We start from the raw sequence: 17,611 nt of genomic DNA, 5'->3' as shown, positions 1-17,611 counted from the left end.
TTTAGACATTTGACAGTTCAGGTAAAAAGTCAGACTTCATCTTCTTCCAGGGTGATGTGGATTCAAATATGGTACATTTTTGAAAATTCTTATTGAGAGGTAAAATGACCTTTTTAAAATGACATTTATTATTCTTCATAAATTAACTTTGGATAACGGTTATATTAAAATGCCTGTTTGTGTGCAAAGCCACCTGCTTGATCTCTTTGAAAGGTCCCTTCTTCCCCTCTTTTATGGCTTACACACATGCCCAAACATTTAGTTGCATGTGCAAACACAAACTGAGTGTGTCATCCTCACTTTCTGAATGCCTCCCTCTATGTCCCCGTGTGAGGCGTCTCTGTTAGGAGCCTCATTCAGAAGGCAGTGACACTGGTGCAGTTGTCGAGTGTGTGATTATTGTGTCTAAAGCCAAGTGTGTGTTTCTGTGTGTGCCGCTTTTTAATGAGTGACTTGTGTTGTGCGCTCAGCCTCCCACGCTCCTCCGCGGAAGAGGCTCGTCTGTATGTCAGAGAGAAGAGCACAGTTTTGATAGCTCACATCTATCGATCTATAAGTTTAAACCTGGAGAGGAGAGGACTAATAAAACTACACTTCTTTACATGGATTGACAACTTCCCGAGGAGCTTCAAAATGACAGGAGTTGATACCATAATGGATTGAGAATATTTCCAAGAACTTTTGCAAGCTTTTACAGGAATTTTTTCCAAAATCGTATTTTTACCTACTGCATTCTGTCATTTGGGACCACCAAAGGGGATTGCCGCTGTTAAATTGTTTAGCTCTGTGGGCACAACCCGCAATGAGGGAGTGGAAAACAATGGAGAGGCTGGAGGACAAGTCTAACCCAGTGGCTCAGCTCCTCAGCTCTCTGGCTTTACCACATTACCAGAGGGTATGTCAACAATGTCGGCGCTATGGCACTTTAGGTTTATTTATATACATTGTTTAGTTAGAATTTTAAAATGTATTTTGGACGGTTGTAATTTCTATGGATGTAAACATGCAAAGGTGTGACCACTGATCTTCAAATATACAAAACTCTGTGTATCCGTTTTAGTGTATTTTTCAGTGTATATACCAAGTAAGGATATCACAATATCATATGTATTCATGGTTATTGACACCATGACCTAACATAGAAATATTTGATTTACTTACATTCCCATTGTCTAACGCATTACCATTTCTGAAGTAACCAGCTTTATAAAATCAAAATGATAAATGATGAATAAATGTAGATGTTGATTGAGCTGAAATGAATTGTGACATGTTGAACGAGAATAGCTGAAAGAAACGTGAGAGAAGAGAGAGAACCTGCAGCTCCTTCATTTACCACAGACTTTCCTTAATGAGTGTCAGTGCAGTGTCAGATGGTTGGAGTGAGAGTGACGTTTTTTGAGTTGTGAGAATCAATAGCAATGTATACACACTTTTTGAACTTATAACTTGAAAACAAAAAAAAGTTTTCGTTTTGTGTCATTGAATTATGTTGTATTCAAATTACACAACAACAAACAAACAATCTCGTCCGCAGCTAACCTGTTTTTTTTCTTTTCTCCAGTTGTCCGGCGGCTGTGAGCTGACCGTGGTGCTGCATGACTTTGTGGCCAGTAATGGGGCCAGTGGAGAGCTGACAGTCCGCAGAGGGCAGACAGTGGAGGTCCTGGAGAGGCTGCATGACAAACCCGACTGGTGCCTTGTCCGCACCACTGACCGCTCTCCGGCCCAGGAGGGCATCGTGCCGTGCTCCATGCTCTGCATCGCACACTCTCGCTCCTCTATGGAGATGGAAGGTCTTTTCAACCACAAAGGTAGGACCACTTTTGTTTTTCAATAGAAAACAGTTTAAGCCACGTTATCTTTATTTAGAAAAAGATAAGATAAGATATTCCTTTATTGTCCCACATGGGGAAATTTCATTGGTGCAACGCAGGTAGATACAGAGGTAGATACAGAAGAACAGATCACTTATAGGAAGTCTGAAAAACACTTTCAGTAGAAGATCTCCTATAAATAAATAAAAACTCCCATAGACAAATAAATAAATACATAAATACCATTGCATGTGATCACGACAGTAATTGCACATGAATATGTGTCACGACAGCACATAGATTGCACATGAATTTCACAGTAATTGCACATGAATTGCACATGAATTCCAACAGCAATTGCACATACGACAGAATTGCACATCAGTATTAGGTTAGGTCAGTATTGCGAGTGTTCAGTACTAACAGTTTTTGTTATAAAGTCTGACAGCAGCAGGAAGGAAAGACCTACGGAACCTTTCCTTCACACATCGAGGGTGGATCAGTCTCTCACTGAAGCCGCTCTCCAGAGCGGAGAGAGTGTCCTGCAGGGGGCGACACTCATGGTCCAGCATAGATGTGAATCTAGCCAGGACCCTCCTGTCCCCCACCTCCTGCACCGAGTCCAGAGCACTTATGCTCTTATTACTATTTAGTTAATGCTGGATGGTGCTGATGTTTCACCAACCAATAGAATCTTCACACTTCACTTCACACAAACACTTGCAACATCAGCTGCGGCTTACAAGATGTTTTTGCTGTTTACGAACAGCATTGGTGACCAACAAAACCTTAATTTCACACTTCACAGCTGTTGTGACAGCACTTTCTCTGTGTCTGTGTTTCCATTAAACAGTGGAAAACTCTCAGAGGAAACTCTCTGTAATGACTTTAAATGTTGAGGTTGACACGTAAAGACATGCCCATCTACTTTAACAAACATAGGATATTAAACAGCTCTGTTAGGGGCTGTTCTCAGGGAATTGACTTGAGAACACACAAAATAAATGGATTAAACACCCTTGGTCTTCAACAAGTGTATGAAAAAACAGCTGAATATTATGGATGTTTAAAACAACATGTATTCTCATGAAAATATAAGTACAGCATGTATTTATATATTCATATGAATGTATAGAGATTTATATCAAATACCATAAATTGAACATAAATTCAGCTGACAAAACACCAAAACCTAAATGATGACCTCTAATGACCTCTAATGACCTCTAATGATGTCGCGCGGCGATAAATCCAGGTGGTTTTGTCAGGATGATCACACTGATATAAAACATTTATTCAGGAAGATGTGAATGTCTCTTCTTCAACACCTTATTCATTGTTGCTGTTTTTGTTTGCCATCTAATTAGAAAGAGTGGCGCTTTGTACTTGTTTCTATGGCAATATAGATTATAAATATGTTGCTGATATAACCAACATAGCAAGAAAATATGTTTTTAAAATGACAGGATGCGTCCAAGTGAAGTGAATGATTTGAGGCAGCAGAAAGAGACAGTGAAAGGAATGAAATATTCCACCCTCTCATCCTGTCGGCTTTTGTCAGTGTTGCTCGAGTATTTAGTCAGGGATAAGCAGTGATTGTGCTTGGAGATTCACGCTGCAGGGGTTTCTCTGGGGAAAAGAAAAATCAGAAAAGCAATCTTTTTGTTTTGCTGACCAACTGGTCCATGCCACATACTTTGTCCAATACGGTGAAGGGAGGAAGGCTTAAATGGATAAACGAAAATTCCTGCTGTGTCTTCTAAGCATGGGCTGTTAAGAATAAACACATTTGAGAAAGGACTTGCATAGAATAGACATTGTGTTCTACGGCAGCATTCAGGAGATGCCAAGTGTACGAATACGCTGGTTGCTTCTTTGCCAGCAGTCTTGCTCAAATTAGAACATGCTCAAACCTATATCCGAATTGAATGTACTTTGCGATAAATACATTTAATCCTTTGTTTGTTACTGACTTGCACCATTTAAGTTAATTGATGAGTGACTGGCAGGTTTCTCAAAGTGAAAGCAGACACATTTGTATTATACCCTATTTAGTGGGTGAGAAATGAATAAAGTATAATTGAACTATTAATTAAACTGTTTTTGTGATATCTGTCGCGTTCACATGCAATAAAAAGGCAAGAAATCCCCCACATGCTCATGAAAACAAGTTTAGCCGGCTGTCCTAGGTCATAAACAAATAGGAGCAGCTGTTAAATAGATATGTCGATTAGTACAAGACTTCATCATTGTGCAGGAGTGTGTCCTCACAGGAAGAACCACTGTCAAAAGACTTTCTTTTAGAGACACCACAGTCACATCCAAACAGGAGACTCTTTGTGCATCCACCGCACTAATCTGCTCAGAACTATACACAAATGTTCTCAATGCAGCAAATGACTATTATGAAATTCAAATGTCCACTAACATTTTCCCCAGTACATACTTGATTGGAAGCGTCTGTCAAAATTGCATAACCCTGTCGATATTATGCATGGCAAGCCTTCTGTAGAGCAAGTTGTGTGCATCCCAATGCCTGTATAATATGCACCGCCCACACAAACCGAGTGGGTGCCTCTACAAAGTGTAATACGGTACATGGGCTGCATGTTTCCAGACGTCCCCCTCTTTGCTGCGAAGAGAGAGGCGCGGTGGAGGCTTGCCCAGTATCCACACATGCAGGAGCTCACTCAGGAGGCAGGGAGAGAGGAGCAGCACTCCAAAACACACAACAGACACGTCCTGTTTCACAGCTTTTTCTCTGGACTTCCTCAAATTGGAATTATATTTTGAGGGTCTGTTTTTCCTATGGAGATGCTCGAAGGATATGCTACGTTATTACCCGTTTCCCTGAATTCTGGAATGTAAATAACATGGCTCGTGGAATTGAATCACTGGTGTCTTTAAACCCATTTTGTCCAATGAGTACTTCTCAGGCAGGACACTCTGACAACTGCAAGTTCTGGCTGTTGGACTTAGGTAGGTGCTCGCACATTTGTCTCAACATGCTGCTTTCTTGTAAAACTGCTGCCTGAAAATGATTGTAAGCATTGACATGACATGAGTTTTACGATACACATACAGGGTCCCATTGTTCTATGTACTAATATTAGACAATAGTAATCAGCTGTGGATTATGTCCTCGTATTATTGTAATATTCAGATTGTGCTGTCATCTGCTGCGTTCTGAATAATAGTGACAAGATTACGCTGGTAAATCTGGCTTACAATTGATCTTTACTGTATATATGGGTCATGGATTGCGTAAATCCGTATACGAAACATGATTTTGTAATTCTATAGTGAAAAAGTAGCGGGTGGTCTGTTCCCCACGCCTTTTAAGTCCTCTTTTGAAAGTCTGCATTACAAATCAGCATACCCCAGAGCTTTCCCACACTCAATATATTCTCCACCAGTTATAGCGCTTTCCAAAGTTATGTTTGTGTCTGTATTTGTACCACTCCTCCGGGCCGAGATAAGACCACACGAAAGATGCTCCCCTGGTGACACCTTTGGAATGTCAGGCATGCCTCTGTGCAGCGCCCTGGACTTTTGGGATCACTCCAGTTGTGCCGCCGCCCCGCCTCATTTTCCCTCCTATTCTGAGATGCAGGCTGCAAATTGAGTTGTAAATCTTGCATGTTCAACACAGTGGCATGAATAGACACTGAATAAATTATGGTCTTTGGCATGTAAATTAGTATCGCTGGTTTTAGGGAAGTGGGTTCAGTGACTTAATTTGGTCACGTTGATTCTTTTCAGAAATTTTACTAGAAACACTTATAAAGAGGAGAGTTTTATTAAAAGTCTAGACATGAGATTAAACCTTTAGCTTATGCCCACCACATTAGTTGTAAGTTGTTAGATGGGGTTAGTCACAAACTGAAGATACTACTGCATGTAATTGTATAATATACTGTACCTTAGTATCAGTCAAAATATATATGTTTGTTTTTTTTTCAATCATCAATTTGTCTATTCCAAATGGAAATACATTTTCTGCACTGCAAACACCTTTGCCATGCACTGCTCCCCAGCTGTTGTAGCGTCTTCACAATGAAGTGCCTGCAGGGATAAAGGTCAGAGGTTACGGTCTATGTGTGTCCGTGTGTGTCTTTAGGGTTATTTTTCAGTGAGGTGAAAGTGTGTCAAGGCTGCTGACCCCATGTACAGCCCATATATACCCATGTTAGAGCGGCCTTTCTAGGTCTAAACAAGCTCAGCAATGTGGCTAACTGCTTGAGTAAGTCAGAATGACTCATCCTTGTAAAACACGCAGTGTAATTTATAGATGAAAAATATACTGAAGAGATGTGTTATTTATTGCCTATAATGGTGGTTTAAATGAACTCTATTTCTTTCACTTGCAATCGTATGTTCAGTGCAGAAATGAACAGTTAACATGTGAGGTTGTAACACTTAAAAAAAAAAAGAATCATGCTTGCAGCATGACTGAAACATTCCAGAGTAGTTTAGTAAGGAGTAGTTGGGACTGTGTTTCATTAAACAGAGAAAGGGAGAAGGCAGGTAGATCTTTCAGCTCTTGTAAAATCTTAACTAAACAACATGGGTGAATGCAAACTCTTGCTCATCAGACTGTTGTGGCACATGACAGCCCAGCCCTCCACATTCCAAATTGTCTTTAAATGGGCCTCATGGATCAAGTTCTATGGGTCATGGGGGAAAAACATGGATTAAGATAAAATAAAGATTGGCACAGTTATGAATCAGGTGACGATGATGTGATTCCAACCATCTTCTCTCCCAAGTTTAAAATGCCCTCAGGAGAAACTATGGCTTTCCACCGACCAGTGCAGAATGAAAACACATGCTTTGTATCAGCGAGGTCCAGTAAAAATAAGTCTCCCAGAGGCTGACACAACATTCACACGCACAACACATTTGTGAGGAGCACATGCACAGCCGACTGCTTGAAAACGTATTCACAAACACACATGTTGACAACTCTCACATGGTTTAATCTGTAGCAGCTGCTTCACTGTGATGACACTGTATTGATTTATCTAAAAGGCAAATTCTGCAGTAGTTTTGTTTAACCAGGGTAAAACACAATATTACAAACTGCTTTTTGCTTAGATGGTTATGAAGCTAGTGCAAATATCATTGCACTAGTTTTTTTTTTTATTGCTGTTAACCTTCTTGAACTTTGACTTGTGCCAGTGTAAATGTCTTTCCCACGCTCGGCTGGTAGTGTGGTCTCAAAGCTGGTGTTATGTTACACAGCCACCCTACAAGACATAAATAAATACAGATTATTTTGTTCATATATGTATGTAATTGAAGTTTATATCTTGTATATTATCATGAATATTGCACTTATTCAGCTTTCTGATATAACATTTCTTATTAGGTCTCAAAAAAAGAAATATCATAATGTCAGGGATAATATTCTTGTGGCGTTTTGATATATATTGAGATCTTGCAGCACATGATCTCGTTCTAACCCCAGTTGTGACTAATGAAAGCATTTTTGACCCAATAAACTTTTGGTTTTACTGCTGGAATTGAGTGAGCAACACTTGTTTATCTGTTCATCTTATAAATGCCCATTGTCTTTCTATTGTTTTCATACTTCTCCATCTTAAATCAAACCAGAGCCTTCCTCCTACTGATTCCCAAAGGATCTCTTTGAGGGGGAGGACAGTAAAACAACATGCATATCATATCTTCTGGCTTTTCTCTTATAATCCTTGTTTTATTGAAAGTTATTAAATGGTATCTTGTTTATGGTGGGTAAACTGTGTGCATCTATAGTTTGATTTTCACGTTATCTGTCACACTCTGAGATGAGAGGTATATTTAATTTTCATACTTACATTATTGTTATTTGTGAAAAGGTCTATTTTTCCATATTTACCGTATGACGCAAACATTTTCTCCCATACTATTTTGCCCGCCACTCTCAATTAAAAACAATACAAACCCGGTTCTCTTTTCTTTCCAGATACCCTGTCAGTATCCAATAACGACGCCCTTCAGCCTGGCTCCAGTCACACCCTGGGTCCACACAGTTCTCCTGGTCCAAAGCGTCCGGGGAATACCCTCAGAAAATGGCTGACCAGTCCAGTGCGGAGGCTCAGCTCTGGTAAAGCAGATGGGCATGTTAAGAAGCTCGCTCACAAACACAAGAAGAACCGTGAGGGAGCCAGAAAGAACATGGACACCATCCCAGGATCGCAGAAGGATTCAGACGACAGCGCAGCCACTCCACAGGACGAGACCCTTGAGGAGGTTGGAATTTTGTAATGAACCATGCACAATAGGAATAATCCTTTAGCTAAGCCTAGCTCTTGCTCTGGAGATGGACCCGTGGGAGCCAGACCTAATCTTATGTACACTATTATATTCTTTATAGCACATTTTCAAAAGCAAACCTTACTTCATCACCAAGCATTAGTATTAGCTAACATGAACTGTGCAAAGTGGCATATTTAGATAAACTTTGTTCTATGTGACACCAACGCTTGCCGTCTGTCTTTCCAGCGTATGCGCAGCGAAGGCCTGAGCAGCGGCACCCTGTCCAAGTCTTCGTCCTCGGGCATGCAGAGCTGTGGAGAAGAGGAGGGAGATGAAGGAGCAGACGCTGTTCCTCTTCCTCCTCCAATGGCCATCCAGCAGCACAGCCTTCTGCAGCCAGACTCACAGGATGACAAGGTGAGGCACAACTGACAAAAAACAACAAATCAACAGGGCAAACAATATTGACTGATATACATGTACTATACTACTACACGCATGTAGAAGTCACATTTCTTTTCTACAGTCCTTCAAACAGTTTCTTGTAGAAGCAGATGAATAATATGATCAATGTATTTATATATTGAACACCTAAACTGGCCAATAACGTTTAGTTTTCAGTCAAGGATTTTGAAATTGTTAATGTATATATATATATTTTTTTTTTAATTCTATTTGCTGTTTTGTTGTTTTTTTTACTTGAACTTGGTAAAATACAGACCAGACCATTTTTCTAATTACGTTTCTCTTTTCTTCTTTCTTCTTAAATGTGGCATGTTCCTACTTTTAGCATTACGTTGATTTCTGTTCTGCCTCTCTTCTCTCCCAGTTTCCCTATCTCTCCATATGAAAACACTTAAGCAGCTCCTTCACATTTAATTTTACATTTAATTTACGTTTTCCCTCCTCACGTTCACTAACTAAATGTCATCCTCTTGAGTGTAATGACTTGCCTGTTGCTCCAGTGAATACTCCATTCATGTTTCTGCTGTAGCTCCGGGTTCATTAGACTGAATGGGGTGTTTCCATTCAGTCTTCCTCTTCAATGGAGTATCAAGCAGCACAGTTTATACACTATATATAAAGCTTGTGTTGAAGGATCACAAGCATTGTCTCTAACCTAATCATACCCTACAACCTCTTCTTTCCTGGGAATCTGTTATTGGCCCTTAAATAACCCTTTTATTAGGGAGATAACCATGCACACGTCCTCATTTTGGGAAAATTGATGCCCACACTCCAAATGGTGAGCCTTGAGTGCTTTTATGAATGACATCTTTGCTTTTGTGACACTACCAACTCAGACATGTTTGATTTACTCCTCCTTAGTATAGTTACCTTTATATGACATCTTATTCTTCTTCTCTAGACTGCATCTCGCTTGTCTGGTCGACCCAGCAGCTCAGAAACACCCAGTGCCGCTGAACTGGTCAGTGCCATCGAGGAACTTGTCAAGAGCAAGATGGTGAGACTTGAATTGTGTACACCGCTCACAAGTACAAGAGAAAGTGGCAGATTTCGTACAAAAGTCAATTGTCACTTGTGTTGTTGTGAGAGAGCGGCGTCTCATGGGTAAACTAGTCATCAGCTAAGTCTCTGAGTCACACTGCCAGCTGTCCTCTGTACACTGCACTCAAAGCTGCCACAAACCTGTCTCTTGGCCTCAGTAAATGTCAGATTATCTCACTTTTAAGATAAACATATTGGCAATAGCAGTGCACAATGGCAGCTCAAAGACAACTGGCTGATGTAGCGGTGATCTGCAGTGACAATGTTGGTCTCACAACTAACTGCCCTTCGTTCAGTGTTTACCCATCTGCCGTATGTTATTGACTATTTATTATGTATTACATTTGTCCACATATTTTTTTTATATTTTTGTATGTTAATTGAACATATAAATATTTGCTTTTCAACGCCATCATCATAATTAACTGATGGAGGCAGATGACTTAATGCAGTTATTTGTAATCATGCTAGAAAAGGTTTCAAATTTTTGAATGTGATGGAAATGGTTTGAGCAGCTAAACTATAAACTCTGCTGAGCTCAACTAGTCCTGCTCAAAGGGAGGCTTTATAACTGAAACTTGCTTCACTCTCACAACTTGGGTCATTATTACCAATTGAGGCTCTCACTTCCTCAGCGCTGTCAAGTACTGCATTAGCATTTGAATTGTTTCATTTCTTCCAAGGTTTTATGTAGATATTGTATACTTACTAAGGGGTGATTGTATCTGTGACCAGCATTCCTATTCAAAGAAGTGTTTTCTTTCTCCCTATTTAAAAAATCTCTTCTCCCTGCTTAAAAATGTTACCTCTCGAAATGTGTGATCTGAGGCTTTTATATTAATGTGCACAGACTATTTGTAAATGCAAATTTGAGTGCTTTAGGTATTAACACCTAGTATTTTGTGCAGCGGTTGTGTGGTTTCACCAATGTAACGCTCATTGTAGATTTCTTCACGGCAAAGAAGAGAATACACTACATTACTGTTTTTGTTTAATAATAATAAGAATACGTTTTCTTCATAATGCACTTTTTTGTTCAGTTCAATTTATTTTTCTAACGACCAACGTTGTGTATCTAAGAGCAAAATAACAAAAAACTGATCAAGTTGTATGAACTGAATGTCAATGTAATTAAAATGACACCGTTTTAATTCAGTAGATGTTCTTTCATAACTTTCTTTTCCTTTCACGTGTGATATTATTCAGTCCCTGGAGGATCGTCCCAGCTCGTTGTCTGTGGAGCAGGGGGACAGCAGTTCTCCATCATTTAATCCCTCTGACAACTCGCTCCTGTCCTCTTCTTCACCCATCGATGAAGTTGAGGAACGCAAGTCTGGCTTCCTCAAACGGAGACAGTCAGTTCCACCTTGCTTTCAAAATGGCATTATTCATGCATTTGCACCAAGCTGATGTTTCTTCATTCTTTCACGTAGTTATGTGCTTCTGGAGCTGGTGGAGACTGAGCGAGACTACGTCAGGGACCTGGGATCAGTGGTGGAGGTAAAACACAAACCAAATTACGATGATAATGTTTGAAAAGCAGTGCGTCCATTAGTGAATACATTATTTCTCATTTCAGGGCTACATGAGCCGCATGAAAGAGGAGGGCGTCCCGGACGACATGAAAGGAAAAGATAAAATTGTGTTTGGAAACATTCATCAAATATATGATTGGCACAAAGAGTATGTTGCAGATTTTTCTTTTTTTTTAACTATATACCAATTCTTATTATTTCAAGTATTTCTAATCAAGCAATAATGTTTTTTTCTGTAGTTTTTTCCTGGGAGAGGTGGAAAAGTGTCTCGAGGAACCTGACCGATTGGCACAATTATTTGTCAAACAGGTTGGCTTGCCTTGTTTTGCTTTTCAGTTTTATGTATTAAGCGTCATTCTCATCTAAATGCAATGTATTGTTTCTTTTGCCGCAGGAGAGGAGATTACACATGTACATTGTATACTGCCAGAACAAGCCTAAATCCGAGCACATTGTGTCTGAATACATTGACACTTATTTTGAAGTAAGTCTTTGCTCATTTATATTTTCCAGAGGCATCTGTGTCTTTTTCATCTCTAATCTTTCTTTAATAAATAGGACCTCAAACAGCGACTGGGCCACAGATTACAGCTCACTGACTTGCTTATCAAACCAGTACAGCGCATCATGAAGTACCAGCTCATACTGAAGGATATTCTGAAGGTTTCAAAGAAGGCTGCTGTAGACACAACAGAGTTAGAGGTAATTAAACATATTGCGTCTATCATCTAGTCTAGTTTTGTTTTCCTCTAGCTGCACATCATAAATTGTAATCATAATGTCTATTTGACTTTCTGTTTTTAGAAAGCTGTGGAGGTCATGTGTGTTGTCCCCAAGCGCTGCAATGACATGATGAATGTTGGCCGTCTTCAAGGCTTTGAAGTGAGACTTTCTTTTGGCACATACAATACATGTTCTTAGATAGTTATTGATGTAACTAAGTATTGAGCTGACATTGGTTTTACAAGGCTGGAATTGTTTTGTTTTTTAGGGTAAAATAGTTGCACAAGGCAGATTGCTCCTCCAGGACACTTTCATGGTTTCAGACCAAGATGGAGGACTGTTATCGAGAATGAAGGAGAGGAGAGTCTTTCTGTTTGAGCAGATTGTTATCTTTAGTGAACCCCTAGACAAAAAGAAAGGCTTCTCATCTCCTGGCTACCTCTTCAAGAACAGCATCAAGGTCTGTGCCCAGGAAGTTACTAACCCACACAAATACGTTTGTTGTTAATGAGATTTCATGATGTCTCCTCCCATTACTCGCTTTAGGTGAGCTGTTTGGGTCTAGAGGAAAACACGGACGACCCCTGTAAGTTCACACTGACTTCCAGATCTTCCAGTAACAGCATTGAGAGGTTCATGATCCACTCAACTAGCCCTGGAGTCAGTCAGGTCTGGGTGCACCAAGTCAGCCAGATCCTAGAAAACCAGCGCAATTTCCTCAACGGTAAGAACATAATATAACCTTATACACACATAGACTAACGCAAGCATAGAAATATGGATAACATGTAGATAATGTAATGGTGTGGTGTAACTTTATTGTTTTATTATTTGGGTAGAATGAGGTGTGCAAAAGAAACAATACTTTAGGTTTGCATACTAAGAGAGGGGCTGATTTAAGAATAACTTGCACTTGTTTCATATTTTTATGTCTTTATTATGTACTTGTGCAATGGTAGTCGATGCTGAATGTTCTCTGCTCCCACAGCTCTGACCTCTCCTATAGAGTACCAGAGGAATCACGTGGGTGGTTCAAGCGGCCCACCCAGCAGTAGCAGTGGGGGTCACGCAGGAGGCAGCAGTCCCAACAACACATCCAACATGGGCGGGGGCGGCGGCGGAGGTGGCTCGGGAGTAACTGGAGGAAACTCTCTCTGTGGCCCTCGTACTCGACCCTCTCGCATCCCACAGCCCTCGTCGCGCCTGCCCCAGCCCGTACACCACCACCACCATCCGGGCTCCGAGGGGCCCGACAGATCAGCAGGTATGTGGTCCAACAGCCCACCTCAGAGCCTCCCCTCTAACCCTTTTATAGAGACTAATGGAGAAGTATCAAAAGCGGAAGGTCAAAAAATGGAGACAATTGATGTCTGTGGAGCCAACAGTAATAACAGCAACAGAGTGTCTGGAAGCACCGATGCAGGACTTTTTCAAGGACACGGTGACGAGGACGCACCAAAACCTGCTGCTAAGCCTCAAAGAGCAATTGCACCTTTGAACTTGTCCCTCAAAAGCCCTCGGGTGGGAACTGTAGCCCCTATGATGTCTCAGTCCATGGGAGGGAAGGACTCACCAGCAAGCCCTGCCCATAAAGGCAACCCGTTCTGGGCTGTTGTCCCTCCAGTAGTGTCCCCTTCTCCAGCAGGACGTCCAGCTTCCTTCTCGTTCCCAGGAGAGGGAGACAGAGGCTGCCACAGCACACCCCCTCATCATCGCCACTCCACTCACAGTAAAGACATAGATCGGATGAGTACCTGCTCCTCCACCAGTGAGCAGTCCATACAGTCCACCCAGAGTAACGGGGTAAGACCTCCGACCCAAGTGGGGCAAAACGAACTAGAAACTAACTCCGCCTTCACTGTTCCACTGGTGGACACAGAGTAACTTCACTGCTGGCTTGAGCCACTATTTCTGCTGAAATTTAACATATTTGTGGACTAACTGTTTGTGAAAGTGATGGATCTTCCTGGATGTACTAACAGTCTAGACAAGAGCTACTGTAGTGTCTGCTGTCTACAGTTAAACTCATTGACATTGTAAATGCACATAATATCTTTAGGCAACATTTTCTTCAAACAATTGCAACAATCTTATTTGTTGTCTCATGTAATGTCTTGGGAAATTGACTTTTTCTTAATGTACATTTTCTGCTCCTGCATTTTAACTACTTTTCATTGTTGGCACCATTTGCTTTCTAATTTGATTGAACAAACGTCTCACATTGACTTTTAAACATTTTCTTGAACTGCATGATTGAAGTTTTGAGTGTTTTTGTGCAAAACTGTCGATCAAATGTAGCATTTGATTGGTGCCAAAGCCAGCACTTCCTTTCTCTGTTCATAAATATACATGTTACCTGGTTTAGCTTTACTGATCTGATCATCTGTTTCCTGGACAGAGTGAAAGCAGTAGCAGCAGCAGTGTGTCCACCATGTTGGTGACCCAGGACTATGTGGCAGTGAAGGAGGATGAGATCAGTGTGGCGCAGGGCGAGGTGGTCCAGATTTTAGCCAGTAACCAACAAAACATGTTCCTGGTTTACCGAGCGGCCAATGAGCAGAGCCCTGCTGCAGAGGGCTGGATACCTGGCTATGTCCTGGGACACACCTCCTCCTCCACCACACCTGAACTCACTGAAGGAACCATCCGGTAAGCATAAGTTAAATCCTAGTCTGAGAAATATACAAAAGTGTTATTGCATATCTCAATCTTGATTGTTTGTCCTTCTGGTAGAAAATCATTATCATGGCATACAGCACTTCGCATCCGCCGAAAATCAGAGAAAAAAGATAAGGACGGTAGGAAGCTGGAAAATGGCTATCGCAAGTCTCAAGACAGCCTGGCCAATAAAGTCTCTGTCAAGGTAATGCTTAACACTCGTGCAAATAGGAAAATATGAGAAACAAACAAAATCACAACATTTCTTTATTTTCTCTGTTTCAGCTCTTAAATCCCAACTTCATTTATGATGGTAGGTCTTTTTCACCCAAAAAGTGTTCTTTGAGACGTGGATTAGACCCAGTGTTTGATGCTGAACTTGTATTTTGTCTCCAGCCTCGCCAGAGTTCCTGGTCCCTGTCAGCGATGTGTCATGTGAAAGTAGCGACAATGTTACTCTGAGGTGTAAAGTCTGTGGTCGACCCAGGGCTTCGGTCACGTGGCGCGGACCAGAAAACGACATCCTTAGTAATAATGGACACTATAGCATCACATACAGGTAAGGTGTATTAAAACCCTTTGTTAACTTTAGTACTCTATTATACATACAAGTTTCAAATGTTATTCTACCTTGAATTTCACAGCGAGACAGGTGAAGCCACTCTTCGCATCCTGGGGGTGACAGTGGAAGACAGTGGTGTTTACACCTGTGTGGCCACCAATGTAGCAGGCTCTGGCTCATCTTCAGCTAACCTCAAAGTTACAGGTGAGGGTGTGGACACATATTTCTTCTACTACTACTTTCTAATTTTATTTTAACTTGCACGGATTAGTTAAAAGTAAATCATGGCCATTACATTTTTAGGGATTTATGAAGACAGCAGCTGGAAAGGAAACTTTGAGCTTTATTACACAGAGATAACTGAACTGGGAAGGTATGCGTTTTACTTAGTTACATGTATTAACAGAACAAATACTATCACAACGTTCAGCTCATGTGGCTCTTTTGTTTTGCATGACAGGGGTCGGTTCTCGGTGACCAAGCGGTGTGACCAGAGGGGCAGTAAACGGACGGTTGCAGCTAAACATGTGAACAAAAAGCTTCAGCACAGAGAACAAGTGCAACAGGAAGTCCGACTACTGCAGACTGTGGACCACCCCAACCTGGTCCGCCTGCTAGATATGTACGAGACCGCCAACAGCTACGTACTGGTGCTCGAGATGTATGTTTGAAACCTAAACCAAAATGTCCTCTATTTCGGAGAATTGAAAAGTCACCTGATGTTATTGGTGTTTCAGGGCTGATCAGGGACGATTCCTCGACTACATAGTGAGCTGGGGCAACCTAACAGAGGAAAAAGTGGCTCTTTATCTTAGAGACATTCTTGAGGCTCTACATTACCTGCACAGCTGGAGAATCGCACACCTGGATATAAAGGTAGTAAAAGAAAATCGTCAAACATGTTTAACAATACACACAGCTTTATAACCGTCTCATCGGTTTCTCTCATATACATTACATGTTATTATTACAACATCTTTTGTAATAATAACAATACACATGCCTCATAATGCACACTTTTCTGGTGGATGGTCTGCCACCTGCTTATCTCCATGGTGATTTTATTGCTTTGCACAGAATGTTACACAGTATGCATTAAACATTATTGAATTACAAACATGTTTTATTCATCATCATCAGAAATGCCATACCTAGATAGACTGTAAAGTGACTGTAAAGTGACCTGGATGTGAATTGGCTTCTTCAGCTCTGGTGTTAAATTGTTTGTTTTTTTGCTCAATGCAACCCTTGTATTTTCATTTTGCCATTGCCTTTGTAAATCAAGATACAATATAAGCATTAATATAATCAAATCAGAGGTCCACCCCACCTCACGTTAGCAACAGCTTTGACGGACAGCTAGCCCGGCTTGTTGCTAAGCGCCTGTCAACAATCTTTTACAAAATATCTAGAAATAGTTCTCCTGCAAACAACATCATATTTGGCTGTACAATCAACAAATCAAAACTTACCTTTTCTCCTTGTTCTTTCATATTCACAAATGCAAATGGACTAAAAGGATTTTCTCCTTTTTTTTTAGTTACTTTACTTTAGTTAATTTATTTTTGAACACTGCAGCAAAAAGAAAAACGACATTGTTCAAAAAGGAGTGGGATGAAGTTGAAAACTTATAAGATAAGATAAGATAAGACATTCCTTTATTGTCCCACATGGGGAAATTTCATTGGTGCAACGCAGGTAGATACAGAGGTAGATACAGAAGAACAGATCACTTATAGGAAGTCTGAAAAACACTTTCAGTAGAAGATCTCCTATAAACAAAAACTCCCATAGACAAATAAATACATAAATACCATTGCATGTGATCACGACAGTAATTGCACATGAATATGTGTCACGACGGCACATAGATTGCACATGAATTTCACAGTAATTGCACATGAATCACAACAGTAATTGCACAAACCGTAATTATCTGAATAGTCCTTGAGAAAAAATATGTTTAAATGCTGCTTTCAGTTATTGACACAAACGTCTCAAATGAAAAGCCTTAATTTAACATTATTTGTTTGTTGTTATTTATTTTTTCCTTTTTGTGGTTTCTTTTTCTTTGTTTTTTTGGTTTGAGTTCTCTGGATTCAGTGTATATTAATTTGTGTATTGTAATTTCAATGACAAAAAACACTAGCTGCCTTTGGCTTCAATTGACTGGAGCCAAACAACATGGCAAAGCAATAATCTCTCCATGGTGACAGACGTGGTGGTTACATAGTGCATGTTTAAGTTTGATGCATCCATATGAATTATCTGAAGTTTACTTTTTTAATCTGTATTTTACATTGTTCTCGTAGCCTGAAAACATCCTGGTGGAGCATGCCTCCTCTCAGCCTGTGGTCAAGCTGACAGACTTTGGCGACGCTGTTCACCTGAGCCAATCTTCCTCTCACATCCACCATCTTTTGGGAAACCCTGAATTTTCTGCTCCCGAGGTCGTCCTGGGTCAGCCTGTCTCACTGTCGTCCGATCTCTGGAGCTTAGGTATCTTGCTCAGAAACTTGCCATGGTTATATTGTATATCTTATATCATT

At 40.6% G+C, this 17,611-nt stretch overlaps 1 protein-coding gene across 3 annotated transcripts in view; it reads left to right on the top strand.

Moving 5' to 3' along the window:
- triob (trio Rho guanine nucleotide exchange factor b) overlaps nucleotides 1–17,611 on the top strand; it is a 77,031-nt gene that overhangs the window by 56,923 nt on the left and 2,497 nt on the right. For 2 of the 3 annotated variants that reach the window (XM_072460856.1, XM_072460857.1), the window contains 23 exons: nucleotides 1,565–1,814; nucleotides 7,783–8,069; nucleotides 8,322–8,492; nucleotides 9,445–9,540; nucleotides 10,791–10,939; nucleotides 11,018–11,084; nucleotides 11,164–11,267; nucleotides 11,359–11,428; nucleotides 11,514–11,603; nucleotides 11,678–11,821; nucleotides 11,924–12,001; nucleotides 12,111–12,302; nucleotides 12,389–12,566; nucleotides 12,831–13,645; nucleotides 14,241–14,491; nucleotides 14,576–14,705; nucleotides 14,786–14,813; nucleotides 14,897–15,059; nucleotides 15,145–15,266; nucleotides 15,366–15,435; nucleotides 15,523–15,723; nucleotides 15,800–15,938; nucleotides 17,375–17,561. In XM_072460856.1, coding sequence (XP_072316957.1) covers nucleotides 1,565–1,814; nucleotides 7,783–8,069; nucleotides 8,322–8,492; nucleotides 9,445–9,540; nucleotides 10,791–10,939; nucleotides 11,018–11,084; nucleotides 11,164–11,267; nucleotides 11,359–11,428; nucleotides 11,514–11,603; nucleotides 11,678–11,821; nucleotides 11,924–12,001; nucleotides 12,111–12,302; nucleotides 12,389–12,566; nucleotides 12,831–13,645; nucleotides 14,241–14,491; nucleotides 14,576–14,705; nucleotides 14,786–14,813; nucleotides 14,897–15,059; nucleotides 15,145–15,266; nucleotides 15,366–15,435; nucleotides 15,523–15,723; nucleotides 15,800–15,938; nucleotides 17,375–17,561 — 3,982 coding nt within the window. Of the gene's footprint in view, nucleotides 1–1,564; nucleotides 1,815–7,782; nucleotides 8,070–8,321; nucleotides 8,493–9,444; nucleotides 9,541–10,790; nucleotides 10,940–11,017; nucleotides 11,085–11,163; nucleotides 11,268–11,358; nucleotides 11,429–11,513; nucleotides 11,604–11,677; nucleotides 11,822–11,923; nucleotides 12,002–12,110; nucleotides 12,303–12,388; nucleotides 12,567–12,830; nucleotides 13,646–14,240; nucleotides 14,492–14,575; nucleotides 14,706–14,785; nucleotides 14,814–14,896; nucleotides 15,060–15,144; nucleotides 15,267–15,365; nucleotides 15,436–15,522; nucleotides 15,724–15,799; nucleotides 15,939–17,374; nucleotides 17,562–17,611 lie in introns of those variants that run through there. The other variant, XM_072460858.1, reaches the window with a different exon arrangement.

Source organism: Eucyclogobius newberryi, unplaced genomic scaffold (assembly GCF_026437365.1).
Source record: "Eucyclogobius newberryi isolate DKJ021-1_F unplaced genomic scaffold, fEucNew1.0.hap1 SCAF_3, whole genome shotgun sequence".
NCBI lineage: Eukaryota > Metazoa > Chordata > Actinopteri > Gobiiformes > Gobiidae > Eucyclogobius > Eucyclogobius newberryi.
This window is presented reverse-complemented; position numbering and strand designations above follow the sequence as displayed.